A 14,053-nucleotide genomic window follows, 5' to 3' on the forward strand; every position below is an offset into this window, starting at 1 on the left:
TCCAGCCCCCCCATTGCTCTCTTTAAAGCGCATTGGCCCTCATTTACTAAGTGATCGCAGGACAAAGAACTGTGCGTACGGTCATTTCCATGCCAAGTTCGGCATTTGCAGTATCAATCTGGATGTGAGCGGAGACTGCGACCAAATCTCACATCAAGTCTCAGCTCTGTAGCAAGTTTGAGAATTGTCATGAGACTGATTCTGACTGGCATCTAAGCACAGCCACATAGGCCTATTCATCACTTCAAAACATGTAGCCTACCCTATGGCAAAATATTATATTTTGTAAAGGCCTCTTCTATGTGTCATATATCCCTAACATAAATCATAAGTCACTTATTGAAATAAGGGCTTTGACAGTCATATCGGTAATGTCTCTGTAGAAGACCTATGCGTCCTATCGTTGAGCCAGTAGCTAAAGTCTTTGGCCGTTGTGAGCCATTCCCTCCACTCGGAGCTGCTTCTCCTCCCTGGTTCTGTGTGTTCTGCGTGGTGACGGCGGTGTGGCGAGCCAAGCGACCACCTCGCTGTGATCATGACAGGATTGAAATATCGCCTCTGTTCCCGACCGCCAAGGGGGCAGGGAGCAGGTTGCCACCGGCGACCGTCCGGCATGCCGATGGCGGAGTTCCCGGTTATGAATGGCGGTCTGCGCGACAGAGATATCCCGCCCACCGCCGCTCTGATGTCATTGAATATGGCAGCGGCCCTGACGTGAGAGCAGCAGCCCTATCATTCTTTATTACCACTGGGTCTGTGTAGAAACCGAGTTGGTCTAGAAGGGACCCCAGGGAACTGCCGTTTCAGATGGAGTGCTTGATCGGGAGTCTGGAGCTGAATGACGAGTCATCGTTCTACGAGGCCAGGTGGCAACACTCAAGTGGTGGCAGACATGCCTATTCACTATCAAACTGATATAGTATGAACAAAGATTACCTTTTAAAGCTGGCTTGGGCTTGGGCTCATGGTTGCCAAATCTAGTTTTAGAATTCATTAACGTCAGGCTTCCATATCAACTAGATATTAGCTATGTTTTTTTAATAGCAAGTGTTGTTACTTTTTAGTTCTACTGCATACAGTTTGTTCATGATTCACTGCCTGTGTTTTCCCTGCGGTGTTGGCGGCAGGTCAGGCCATAGGCTTGCAACGTGAAATTCAGGACGCTCACTCACTCAGTTTAGTTTAGTCGTTTAGTCGAAACTCCGTGGCCGTTTGGTCACGCGCGTTGCGCAGTAGGCCGGCACACATACGAATGGAATGCTACTAGCTACTAGGGCTGCCGCGGAGAAGACATTTCCCAAGCGGTTATATAGGGTGGCTGAAACGTCCTTTAGCTGCGAGAATGGTCACGGTAGAAACAACTTATGAGCTTGCAACACCAACACTGTAACATATGTAAACAAATGAGCCCCTCTACGCTCTGACCAGGCCAGCTCACACAGCTTGCTCCCGTTCTCCCATCCACACCTATTCAACAGTATTCACAGTGTGCCCTCATTTATAGGTCTGGACTATCCGAACCCATTTATCCAAACCCGTTTATCTATAATTAAACAATAATACACCAGTCGATGCGTAGCCCCGCTGTCGTCTTCGCCGTGGGCATCAAACCGCCACCCGCGCTTGTTTTCACTACTCCAGTCCTTCCTGGACACGAAATGACAATCAGAACGTTTGAACCCCAGCGACACACACACACACACACAGAAAGTGAATGAGCTTGGCGTAGTCAGGGGCTGTTGTTGACACTGTGCTTCCAGTGTGTCTGGTCCCCCAGCCCCCCGCAGAGCCTGACGTCACCCCATCCGGGGACAGAGGGTCGAGGGGGTGAGCGGGGGGGGGGGGGGGGGTTGGGGGGAGGGGTGGCGGTGAGGTCATTCATTAGTTCCCTCTCCGGCTCAAATGAGATGCAGATCCCATTCTCTCCCCGCCTCCGAATTTCCGCCTCTTTCCCTTTCCAGTCTTTGATTTCACGGCCTGCACTCAGAGATATTTCCTATAGGGTCTTGGTTGCTTCATTTCCATTTTACAAGGCAGTGCAATGGGTTTCCCACCCTGTTTACGTAGAGCTCAGTTTTTGGCAATGTTAATTTGAGACTTCTGTGTTCCACGTCCTTGAGTTTTTCGAGGTAGGCTAGTTGTCTTGCTTCTGTCTGTCTGTCTGTCTGTCTGTCTGTCTGTCTGTCTGTCTGTCTGTCTGTTTGTCTGTCTGTGTCTGTCTGGAGATGGAAAATATGTGCTTGAGAGCGTAGTTCATAGCTTCATCAATATTCCATGGCCTGTCCTATATTTCCTGTCTTGGCTGTGACCTACATCTCCACCCTGGATGAAACAGTGGAGGGCAGCTACCTACTGGCAGCTGTACCTCATCTGATTGGTCGCTCTTATGTGACGTGTGTCATTTGGAAGTCATCCACTCACACCCTGAGTTGGCTCTCAGCCAAAGACTATTACCATTCCCCCAGCTGTTGAGCAATCTCTGTAATATGCGTTTCTTGAATACTTGTGTGATTCAGTCACACAGTGTGTCTTTGATGTGGATTGGAACCTCATTGCTGATTGTTGCTCAATGCCCTCATGACAACACCTCACAATCACATGAGCTGGAGGTGGAAAAACAGGTCGAAGAAAGAGTTGTGGCACTAACACACACACACACACACACACACATGCTGTAAAGGTATGGTATGTGAGAAGGACTATCCATCCAAAGAGCTGTTTTTGCATGTTACTATTATGCCAGAAATAGATTAGACAGAAATAGAAATAGACAGAAAAAGGGGATTTTTTTCTAGCTGCGGTCATTGAAAATATCAAGCTCTGTTGTGAAGTGTTTGTGTTTAAAGACATTCATTTGGTGTTATTCATCAGATACATTCCCCAAACATCGAGTATGAGCCAGATTAGCAGCATCCAATATCTTTGGGAAAACAAACACACAATGTCTGTGATATCTGTGAAACAAACATGCTAATGATGTCTATAATTAAATTCCTAATTGTATTTCAGCTGCAATATCTCCAAGTGCTAATGTCTCAGTCAGCGACTTCTTCCATTAAGATTGTTGCTGTGCGCTTGTTTTGCTGTCTCTCTCTCTACCTGCAGACATAGTAGACTCTGTCTCAAATTAGACTCCCTGCTTAAAAATGAACGAAATGAAAAACAAGAACAGTACGATACTCAGTGATGGAAGGAAACATAGGCCGTGTTTCCATCGGAATCAAACCACTCTCCTCCTGTCGGACAGGAAGACGCTACTGAGAAGATAATGACCTGCTGATTCCCAACCTGCCGCTCTGTTTGGGCCCGGCGCACGCGCGCCCAGGTGGGCCGGGCCGACGCTGAGGGGTGTGTTGGTTTATCCCTCCGGTGGGGTCAGATGTACCAGTGGACGCCCAGATCACACAAGGAGGATCCTGGCTGTCGCGCTGACACCTGAGGAGGTCCGCGAGTCAACCTGCAGCGCGACGATCGCCCCTGTGAAGGGGAGCGGCAGGCCGCAGATTCCTCACGCTTGTCTGACTCGCTTCCCAGGCTCCGCTCGCCCCCTGTCCCCCCCCTCTGTCCCCCCCCTCTGTAGTGTGTTAAACCCACAACATGGCACTGGGGGGGACTGTGGTGCTGTACACACTCTCCCAACAAGCATGAAACCAGCGAAAAGGCGGTGTTTGTGTGTGTCTGTGTGCGCATCTATCCGTGCGTTCCCGAGTGCATGTGTGTGTGCCTGCGTGCGTGTGTGTGTGTGTATGAGAATTGCTATTATCAAGCATGGAAATGCGTGGCATTGTGGGCCTTTGATATCCATCTTCCTGTTCCAGTCCAATAATGCACTAAGGCCAAAGTGATTTTCCATGTTGGGCAGAGGAGCGGGCACCTGGGAAACTGTCAGAGTGAGTGCTGGTGGGGGTTATTATTTATGAGTATGAATAATGTGTCTCTAGAAGGAGGCCTGATAGTGTTTGACCGTCTGCTTCTTGGGAGGAAGGCATCAGGGAGCCTCTGGTGTGAAGATGACACGAGTGGAGGCCCTCTGAGACAGCCCAGTTGTAGATTTGAGGATTATGAACAGCCACAACAAGTACCTGTTAGCTTTGAATAGCCTGTTAGCTTTGAATAGCCTGTTAGCCTATTAGCTTTGAATAGCCTGTTAGCCTGTTAGCTTTGAATAGCCTGTTAGCCTGTTAGCTTTGAATTAGACCTCCGTAGGGACTGTTTTGTGAGGTGATGTTTTGGGATGAAGTGGGTGAATTCCACATATGAGCAGACCACCGGAGAACAGTGTTGCTGTGCTAGTGAGTTACTGTTAGAAGTCAACAGCTGTGCCTTTGGATGACTGTGGTTACAGAGACCAGCCTCAGGGCTGTATTTGAACGATTACTTAACAGATGCCAAAATCCATCAAGTTCAGCTGAGCAAATATCAGATGAGCATGTTTAAAAGCACATCATGCTAACTCATCAGTCAGAGAGTGTGGGCCAGTTCTGTTTGCTGTCAAGGTTGCATCTCACCTGAGGTTTAAACAGTGCTGGTTGCACTGATCACAATTCAAGCACCACACCAAACCACACACACTTTGGTCAGTGTTCTGTATATAGATTCGATCATGGATGACCTAGTCTCATGATACCAGACAATTAGAGATCTCCGCCTACTAACCTATGCCTACTGCTTTGGATTGGTTCAAACCGGAACAACCCTACGCCCTAAAGACTTTGGATTGGTCAAATCTTAACAACCTTACACCCTAAATACTTTGGATTGGTTAAAATCTGAACAAACCTACGCCCTAAAGACTTTGGATTGGTTCAAATCTGAACAACCCTATGCCCTAAAGACTTTGGATTGGTCAAATCTTAACAACCTTATGCCCTAAAGACTTTGGATTGGTTCAAATATGAACAACCCTACGCTCTAAAGACTTTGGATTGGTTCAAATATGAACAACCCTACACCCTAAAGACTTTGGATTAGTTCTGCAATGTTTTTTTTTGGTTTTTACTCTCTAATAGTTTCCACCCAGTTTTAGCAACAAAAGCTTGGAGAATGTTCTCAGTTGAGCAGATAGTTTAAAGACTTGACTTGTGAGTCTATGGATGACCTTGCAGATGATTTAGGATGATGTTTTTCTAGTCCAAGTGGATTCTCCTTCCTATTTGGTCTGTGTGTTCTCTGTTCGCTCACGGTGATGTGTGTGTCTTGCTGTGTGTATCAGATGCCCTCCTGTGCTCTCTGGAGCGCGTCGGTGCCGGCAGCATAAATCTCACCCTTCCTTTCTCTCCACTGCTGCTCTGCACTGCAACACTATGGAATATTAATCAGCTGAACATACAGCTCCTCTCTCCTCTCCTCTCCTCTCCTCTCCTCTCCTCTCCTCTCCTCTCCTCTCCTCTCCTCTCCTCTCCTCTCCTCTCCTCTCCTCTCCTCTCCTCTCCTCTCCTCTCCTCTCCTCTCCTCCTCTCTTCAGGTTACTATGGTATTCCGTATTAGAACTTCGGCCAGACTGGGTGGTGGTGGTGGAGGGGGGGATCTTTGGCCCAGTCCCGTTCTCCATCATCGCCACCATAGATCTTCCTGATGGTGGGCGCGGTCTTCCTCCGCACCGCCAGACTCACTGAGCTGTGTGAGCCCAGACCCAGGAGGCTGGGACCGCTCCCCGAGGAGCCTCTGAGGAGGCACTCTGTACCTGCACCCTCCCCCTCCTTTGGACTTGGACGTCTTCCTCCAGGCAGATGGCACACTGATGTGTGTGTGTGTGCATGTGCGTGTGCGTGTGTGTGTGTGAGAGTGAGTGAAGCGATATACATGTATATAGAATGACAATGGATCAGAACATAAGGTTTTGCGTGGATACTGTCCCAGGTGGTGTGACATGTCGGTTTTATGATGCGGCTCGACTGCTTCTCCGCGATGAGACTGCAGTTTGCTGCCGGGGAGCAATAAGGCTGCAGGAGAGAGACTGAGACGAGAGTGAGTCAGCAAATTCATCTGGACAGTTTTACACTTCGGATTAAAAATTGAGCCTTTTTGCAGAAGTCTCAAGTGACACTTATTGTTAGCTACAGTGATAGGATGAAGTGTTCTGCCCCCTGGATAGTTTGATTATCTTGTTCTTTACAAACTCTAGAGACCGTGACAGGAGCCAGTTCTGCGGTATTGTAATAGTCTCCCTTGTGGGACATTGTAGTGTGGAGTCACTTGATGACTGGACCCGGGTGAAACCAGGGGTGAGATTGATCATTACTTATCTCTCTCTGCTCGGCGTCCCATGTGAATGACATCACATCTTAGCAACGCCCAGAGCGTATGAACCCAGTGGTCAGTTTTGGTGGTGGAGAGTGACTTCCTCTCAGTCGTTTTAGTTTTAGAACAACACTGAATGTTTACAAACCCTCATGAACTATAGGTTATATTTAGCCGCTTCGCCAGGTTATATTTGGGTCCTGAAAAGGGAAGGAACTTGATTCATTCGCCATGTGTTATTCCATTACCAGGGAACTGCACTGCATTTTTTATTATTTTGAGATTGCATTTTAGGTTCACTTCCCATGTACAACTGCCAGTCTGGCTTTGTCTAAGTTGGTCGAAATCACCCACGTTCCCCAACTCGCTCTCTCTCTCTCTCTCTCTCTCCTCTCTGTCAGTGCAGTGTTGTGGTAGCAGTCCCATTGCTATGCAGGGGCCCAAACAATGGTGTCTCTCACATCCACGCCGGTGGAATGCTTATTTAACAGTGGCAGGCTTTGAGGGGACCACAGAGTCTCGTCTCAGTCGGACTCCCTTCATAGACTCACTACAGCTCAGTTCAGCTCACGCCAGCGTTTCTCTCTCTCTCTCTCTCTCTCTCTGTCTCTCTCTCCTCTCTCTCTCTCTCGCTCCTTTTCTCTCTCTCTCTCTCTTTTTCTCTCTCCTCTCTCTCACTCTCTCTCTCCTCTCTCTGTCTCTCTCCTCTCTCTCTCTCACTCTCTCTCCCTCTCTCTCTCTCTCTCTCTCTCTCTCTCTCTCTCCAGTCAAGGTCTCATCTTCCAGCTTGTGGCGCCTGATCCAACTAAGGTCCATCTCATCTCTCGCTAAACGCTGATGATGACATGGCTTTTCCATAAGCTGTGTGATCAGCCAGGGGTTTCCGTGATAGCTGAGCCAGCCAGCGCTCCCTAGTCTGTTCTCCACACCTCCCCTTCCTGACCAGAGCAGGGATCATTTACAACTCTGCTAGGATTCTGGGTCCCCCAAAAATTGAGATAGCGAGACAGCAAGAGGTACACCCCTAGATGACTGACTGGACACATGACACTTATCAACAACACAGTGTGCCATTGTGTTGTGGAGGCAGTTAGACACGCATAAATACACTGATACCGGATGGATGTGCAATTTGCAAATTATCCAGAAACATGTGCCTCTTACACCTCTTGCTTCATTGCAATGTATTCACATATAGATAGGTTCACCTCTCATCTCCTATCCAAAGTCCTCAGTGACAGTCCCTACTGAGGTGCGTTTGTTTTCAGCCCAGGGTGAGCTGTCCTGCTGTCTAACCACTGAGATTGTGTGGAAGGATGTAGGACCCAGCCAAACACGGCCTACGTTAGCCGTGCAAAGCCTGGGAAAAGTTATGTTTAAGCCGGGGATTCAAACTCCTGCCAAACGTGACTCGCGCTGCTCTGACCCGGCCAGCGAGCGCGAACAACACCGTCCGACCGTCCCATCATCTGGAGGTTCTCGGCATCTCCGCCCGGCTGAATGACTGATGGCCTTTGTCACGAAGAGAGAAAACCTGGTTCTATTTCGAGCGGGTTCGTTTGAGAGAACTCAAGCCGGTGTGCGCCTGAGGAGATGACTGCGGCTGAAATGGAATCCCTCTCTCCCCCTCCTCCTCTCACTAAATCAATCCGCTCTCCTCTGTTGAAAATGATCAAGAGGCCGTGAGGTGATTACAGTGAGCCCTATTCAGTCAGCCCCGACATCCATAAATCAACAGGCCGCCAGACACTGTAGGAGAGGACTGAGGGGAGTAGAGTCGGAAAGCCAGGCTGGACTGGGCCTATACTGCTACTGGGCAAAGCATGCCATTAGTACGGTAGATATTAGGGGTTTTAGAGTGAGTTTTAAGGCGTGCTGCACTTGCAATATCGATTGTTTTATGGTTATATAGATTCTACGCTGTTCTCCGAACCTCTTACACTCTTTGAAGTGCCCGACTGCGCTGCAGTCAGTGTGCGTCGTGACAGACGATGAAGACCGTGCATGCGTCTTGAACTCGGGGGAGACGGTTTCCTGACAGTCTACGCCTCTCAGCTGATACAGGAGACTGACGGATAGGCTCTGCAGACGTCATCTTGGCACCCTCCCACACCTGTCCCGAGGAATGAAGGCGGACCGGTCGGATTCCAGCCCCGGCGCCCTGTTGTGTAACGTCTCTCTCTTCGCTGCTCACTCGTCTTTCTCTCTCTGTCCCGCAGCTCCAAGACCAACACCGGACACCGACCCCACCAGGCAGGACCCCGAGGGAATGACGAGCCCCCCGAAGACGGACCCCATCCAGAGGACGGACTCCCCTGCAGAGAAAGACGCAGAGCCGAGGGGGCGGACCCCCACCAGACCCGACGTCACCCCGGCGTCGCCCGCTTCCCCGGCATCGCCCGGCCCGCGGGCCAGAAAAGGTACGCTGAAAAACAGCTTTCATTTTAACTCTTAACTTTAACTTTACAGTGTCCGGTTTTCAGGTTGTGTGCTGTATGAAAACAATATCACGGCTGATGGTGTAATGGAACTTGGCCCTGATGGTTTTCTGAGAGCTAAGTATACCAAATTAGGTTGGATGTACTCAAACCTGATGTGATGATTGAGCAATTACCTCAGCACTTGTGATGTGAAATCATCCGACCCCTTGAGAAATAAAATGGTTCAGTCCAGATTTTCACCGACCGCATGCTTTCAGGGGCTGGGTTAAATCCAATAAACTTGTAGCTGTTCATTGGTTAGGTCATACTCCACCAAGAGGGAATGGCATTACTGTGGATTCATAGATAAATCCAGTTTCTCCTCCCATCTGAGCTGAGGTAATGTCACAGTGACGTGCACATTTGAGTCGTGTGGCCGGGTGGATGGCTCATGCTAACATCGCTAGCAGGCTGTCTAGACTGGGTCATAATCACCTTTGGACTGTACTAAAAGGTGAACCGGGGGGAGGAGCACAGGGCAGTGAGACCAAGAGGGCCCACTGTTATGCTATGTCTTTTCCCACAGTGCCAGATCTTGTGTTGTTCTTGGGTTCTGCTAGCTGGGACATGCAAGCGCTAAAAACATGCTCTTTTGTTGTTGTCTTTTTTAGCATAAACTTATTTCCCCTCACTTTTTTATTCTTTGTTCATTAATCCATCGATCATGGTCATGATCTTGGCTGCACGTAGCTCGGTAGGTAGAGCGGCCAGCTGGGGATCGCCGGTTCGATCCCCGGTTTGATCCCAGCTCCCGGCAGTGTGACGAAGTGTCCTTGAGCAACCCCAAAGTCGCTCACGTGCGGCACGGTGGCGCAGTACCTAGTACTGTCACCTCACAGCAAGAAGGTCTCTGGGCCTTTCTGTGCGGAGGATGCATGTTCTCCCCGTGTTTGCAAGGGTTTCCTCCCAAAAGGAACCCGATAAGAAAAACATGCAGAAGAACAGATCGCTAACGCTGTCTGTCCCTGGCGAAGACGGACAGGAGCACTTGGTTGACCCCCGGGCGCGTCTCCTGCACGCTGCCTACTGTCTGCCCCCAGCTGCCCTTGGGGAAAGGACGACGGGATGGGTTAAGAGCAGAGAAGAATTTAATCGGTGGACGCCCCTTTCATTTGAGTGTTTGTGTTTCGGCATCACCGCCTCCCTACTCCTTGTGCTGTGTGTGTCTCACTGTGTGACGAATAAACATGTTTGTTTGTTTGTAAAGGTGACTGCGCTAAACCAAAACATGCCCGACTGCTACCAAAGATCCACAGCCCGCTCTTGCAAATGTGAATATTTGCCTCGGGACACCAGGTCAGATACAGTCAGATTGTGGAGCTCATCTTATTGATTATATATATATATATTTAATATTTTCTGATTTACGATTTTCTGTCACGACAGACAAAGTTTTCTGTGTTTTTTATTTAATTTAATTTTGTGCATTATTGCATTAGTGCAACATTAGATGTCTTGGTTAAGGTCTGGCCTATTTTGGTCAGGTTGAGAGGTACCTGACCCCAAATCCCTTCCTTTCTCCTCTGAGCTCCTCAATCACTGTCCTTCTCATTAGCGGAAGCTTCTTGTCTTTCATTTAATTCTTCCCATACAGGAAAGGAAGTAGACGAGCCACTCTGCGGCTCTTAATTAGGGAAATGAAATGGTGAGGCTTGTGCCTGAATTGGGAGCACAGGTCCTGCAATGGTTGGTTTAATTAAAGTTCGGCACAGTAAATCTCACCCACTCTCGCTCCGACGGGCACGGAGATGGCGCTTGGCCCTCTTCCATGGGCCCCTGGGAGCTTGTCAGGGGTCTTGTGTTCTGAGGGTTCTTTAAAGAGCAGGGATAGTACCCTCTAAGGTGACTTGTCAGGGGGTCCACTGCCTCAGCTTAGTACCCCCCCCCCCACCCCACCCCCCCAGTCAATGGGACTGACAGCTGGTTGCTATGGATATAACTTTTTTTATATATTTTTTTTTGCTGTGAAGCACCAAATGTGCTTATAAATGTTTGGACCGACTGTATAGGCTAATAGACAAGCACTCTTTTCATCTATGTATGGGGCTATAAAGTAATGTATATTACATTAATTCTGCTCAGTAGGGGTTTAAACGCTCCCCTCCATGCCCTGACCCTTCTCTAGTGCTCACGGTACAGAGAATCACACACTGGTGAGAGTTTAGAGGGGCCCCCTCTGTGTGCACCGTCTGGAATCCGTGTTCTGAACCAGGCAGTGTTTTCTGGGTCGGCCTGATTCTGTTTCCGTCTTGCAGGGCTAGGGTGTGTATGACGCATCGTCGGAATGATCGCAAGCTACCCTCAACGCGTGCACACACACACACACACACACACACACACATACACACACACTGCTGACGTACAAAGCACAATGTGTTTGATCTTCCTACTGCTTTAAATAATGTGTCAAAGTGTATCAAAGGTTGGTGGGGGGGGGGGAGGGTTCTGTCCTATCTGCGGTCCTCTTGTTGTTCTTATCTGTCCTTACTGAACGAGGATGCACCCTGACAGAGATGAAGAATATATTATATGTGTCTGCCTTGAGGAAAATGATGAGTCACTAAGTTGAACTTGAATACGATCCATATAAAGACATTTGCTGCATATGAAAAAGAAAATGGCTGCTTCATGCAATAACGGCTTTAAAATAGGTTTACGTTGACTTGATTACGTATTATTATTCTAAAATGCAATCGAGGGCAATTCTGTTATGTCACATAATAGAAAGATAATATTACAGTTATACTTTGGAGGACATCCAAAAGCAGCTGAACAGTAATTATGGGTGAAGGGCAATGCTCCCCAGTCATTACTCTAGACCAGAGGTATCCTAGTCTGCGAGGATTGGCCGACCACAAGGTTCTTCAAATAGTGTTTACTGCAGTCCTGGTGTCGGGAGGGAATGTAATGCATGACTAGACACCAGAGAAGTAGCAGAGAGAGGAGATATGTAAACACTCTGCACGTAAACACACACACACGCGCGTGTCCAGATGGCATCTTCCGATTTAGTATGTGGCTGGAAGCATTTGAAGAACATGCATAGCGGTCTGAAAACCTCTGTTGTTCTCTGTACATTCTGTTGGCTTTGACATATTTGCCAAATGTAGCTCGTGCAGCTGCCATTTTTGTGCAAATTTCAAGCTGCCACATACACTCATTTTGTACCACATTGTTTTTGTGGTACATTTTTCCTGCTGGCTAAATGCACACTAAAAAGCAATTTACTGCATTTTTGACTTGGCACAAGTGAATATGAACTCTGTTCAAATAAATGCCCTGCTGAGAAAAAGCATTTCATGTCTGAATTATTCAGTTTCTGGTTCAGTCATGAGTCCTCATCAGGGGACCTCAAAACAAGGTCTGACCGACCAACTGACCGACCGACCGACCAACCAACTAACCGACCAACCAACCAACCAACCAACTAACCGACCAACCAACCAACCGACCAACCAACCGACCAACCAACTAACCGACCAACTAACCGACCAACCAACCGACCGACCGACCGACCGACGGACCGACCAACCAACTAACCGACCAACCAACCAACCAACCGACCGTCATATCCTCCAGCACCCCATCTGAATCCTCATAGGGGTTTCCACCAGTGCTCAGTGACTCAGCAGGAGACAGGGTGTTGATTAGAGGGTGGAGCCTGTAACAGGGTCTGGTTCTGGTGGCAGTGTTCCAATGGTTTTTAATCATCCTGCAGATGTGGGGGTGCTTGATCTGTGTGCAATGATCTACCTCATTCATAACCCATCTCTCTCTATCTCCCTCTCTTTCTCTCTCTCTCTCCCTCTCCCTCTCTCTCTCTCTCACTCCCTCTCTCTCTCACTCCCTCTCTCTCTCTCTCGTTAGATGCAGTCAAGACAGAGGACAGACAGAAGCTTGCCAAGGAACGAAGGGAGGAGAAAGCCAAATATCTGGGTAAGCTGAGACGAGGCTGAGACCCAAGCTCTGTGCGCAAGGAGAGAGCGCCCCCTAGTGTTAGGGTGTGGGTGGCTGGGGGCAGTTATTGTTTGTTTTGTTTTAAACCAGTCTGAACTTGGTTTTCACTGTATGGTGTGCACATGAAGCCCAGCAACATTTGAATTATGTAACTTTAATGTTTTGCTGCAATCACGGCTATGGCTGAAGTGAAAACCAAGCCAGCATTATAGTACAGTATGCATGAATATGCATACAGTATCAGTTTCCAGCACGCATGCCCAACCTCTTTGCAGTTGCAATATAATAGCATAACCTACAGTATGCACTGTTTGACTGCTCGACAGCTCTGACCTTTCTGTTTAACCCGGCTTCAATTGATACAGTTTCATTGACAGTAATGTTTCTCTAAGCCATTGCTTGAATTTGTTATAACCCCCAAAAACAACTGTCGTGGCCCTGTTTCTGTTGTCAGTTGAAATAGTTTCTCACTGGCTAAGCATTTTGGTTGCTTCACACCGTTCTGTCCCCGGCTAAAAGTATGGAGTCACGCTAGGGATGCACTGCTTTGCATGATTGACATGACTGCTCTTGTCTTCTCTCTCACCTCCCTCGTACAGACGAACGCGGCCAGTTACAAGGTAAGCCACGCCCTATGTGTCCATGGTGATAGTGGTGGTGGTGGGGACTCGGGTGCTGTCGATGTTTGTGCTCGGAACGATGATGTCATGTTTTTCCTGTCGCTCACACAATCAACCCCTTCCTCTTTTTGATTTGAATACTTCTAAAGTAATTGCTTTCTTCTCAATGAGACATTGTGATCATCATCACCATCATCATGAATCATCATCATCATCATCAAATAAGTCAATGCAATGTGAATCTCTCTCTTTCTCTTAAAGTAATCAGGACAACACAACTGCAGTTTGATATTTGATTGAAAAAATGATGCATCAAAATGTATCAAATTTTGTTTTTGCACTCTACTTTTAAACTCTGAGCAGATGATGGTGCTGCCGTCGTTCTTTATTGGCTTGTTGTTCTTCATGGACTTGGTTGCAGTAGTCAGTGCTCAGATGGCAGGCTGTGTTCTGGCCAGCCCTGAGTTTGACCTTTCCATCTGGTCCCAACCCAGACACCTCAGCTCTGCTCTGCCTGCTAGGCCTCCTGTTCTCTGCTAGATCTCCTATTTAAAGACCCATAAACTCCAGAGCAACCCTGGCCGGCCATCTGACCCACACCACGGCTCGGGGAACACAAGGATTCCAATTTAGCCGGGTGTGAATTTGCTTTTCGAGCTTGCTGAAAGGAAATTAATGTTCTTGTGCAGAAAGAAGATAAGAAAGAGTGGGAAATAATGTGTTTTTCTCCCTCTCTTGTCAAAATGGAGAGTGCTT

General features: G+C 48.2%; 1 protein-coding gene across 3 annotated transcripts in view; it reads left to right on the plus strand.

Moving 5' to 3' along the window:
* The window catches only part of map7d1a (MAP7 domain containing 1a), a 44,130-nt gene that overhangs the window by 8,679 nt on the left and 21,398 nt on the right, over positions 1-14,053 (plus strand). For 2 of the 3 annotated variants that reach the window (XM_084444211.1, XM_084444209.1), the window contains exons 2-4: positions 8,460-8,660; positions 12,588-12,656; positions 13,277-13,297. In XM_084444211.1, the coding sequence (XP_084300337.1) occupies positions 8,510-8,660; positions 12,588-12,656; positions 13,277-13,297 (241 nt within the window). In that variant the 5' untranslated portion in view covers positions 8,460-8,509. The remainder of the gene's footprint in view (positions 1-8,459; positions 8,661-12,587; positions 12,657-13,276; positions 13,298-14,053) is intronic. The other variant, XM_084444210.1, reaches the window with a different exon arrangement.

This window comes from Borostomias antarcticus (genome assembly GCF_949987555.1).
Source record: "Borostomias antarcticus genome assembly, chromosome: 10".
In the NCBI taxonomy this organism is placed as follows: domain Eukaryota; kingdom Metazoa; phylum Chordata; class Actinopteri; order Stomiiformes; family Stomiidae; genus Borostomias; species Borostomias antarcticus.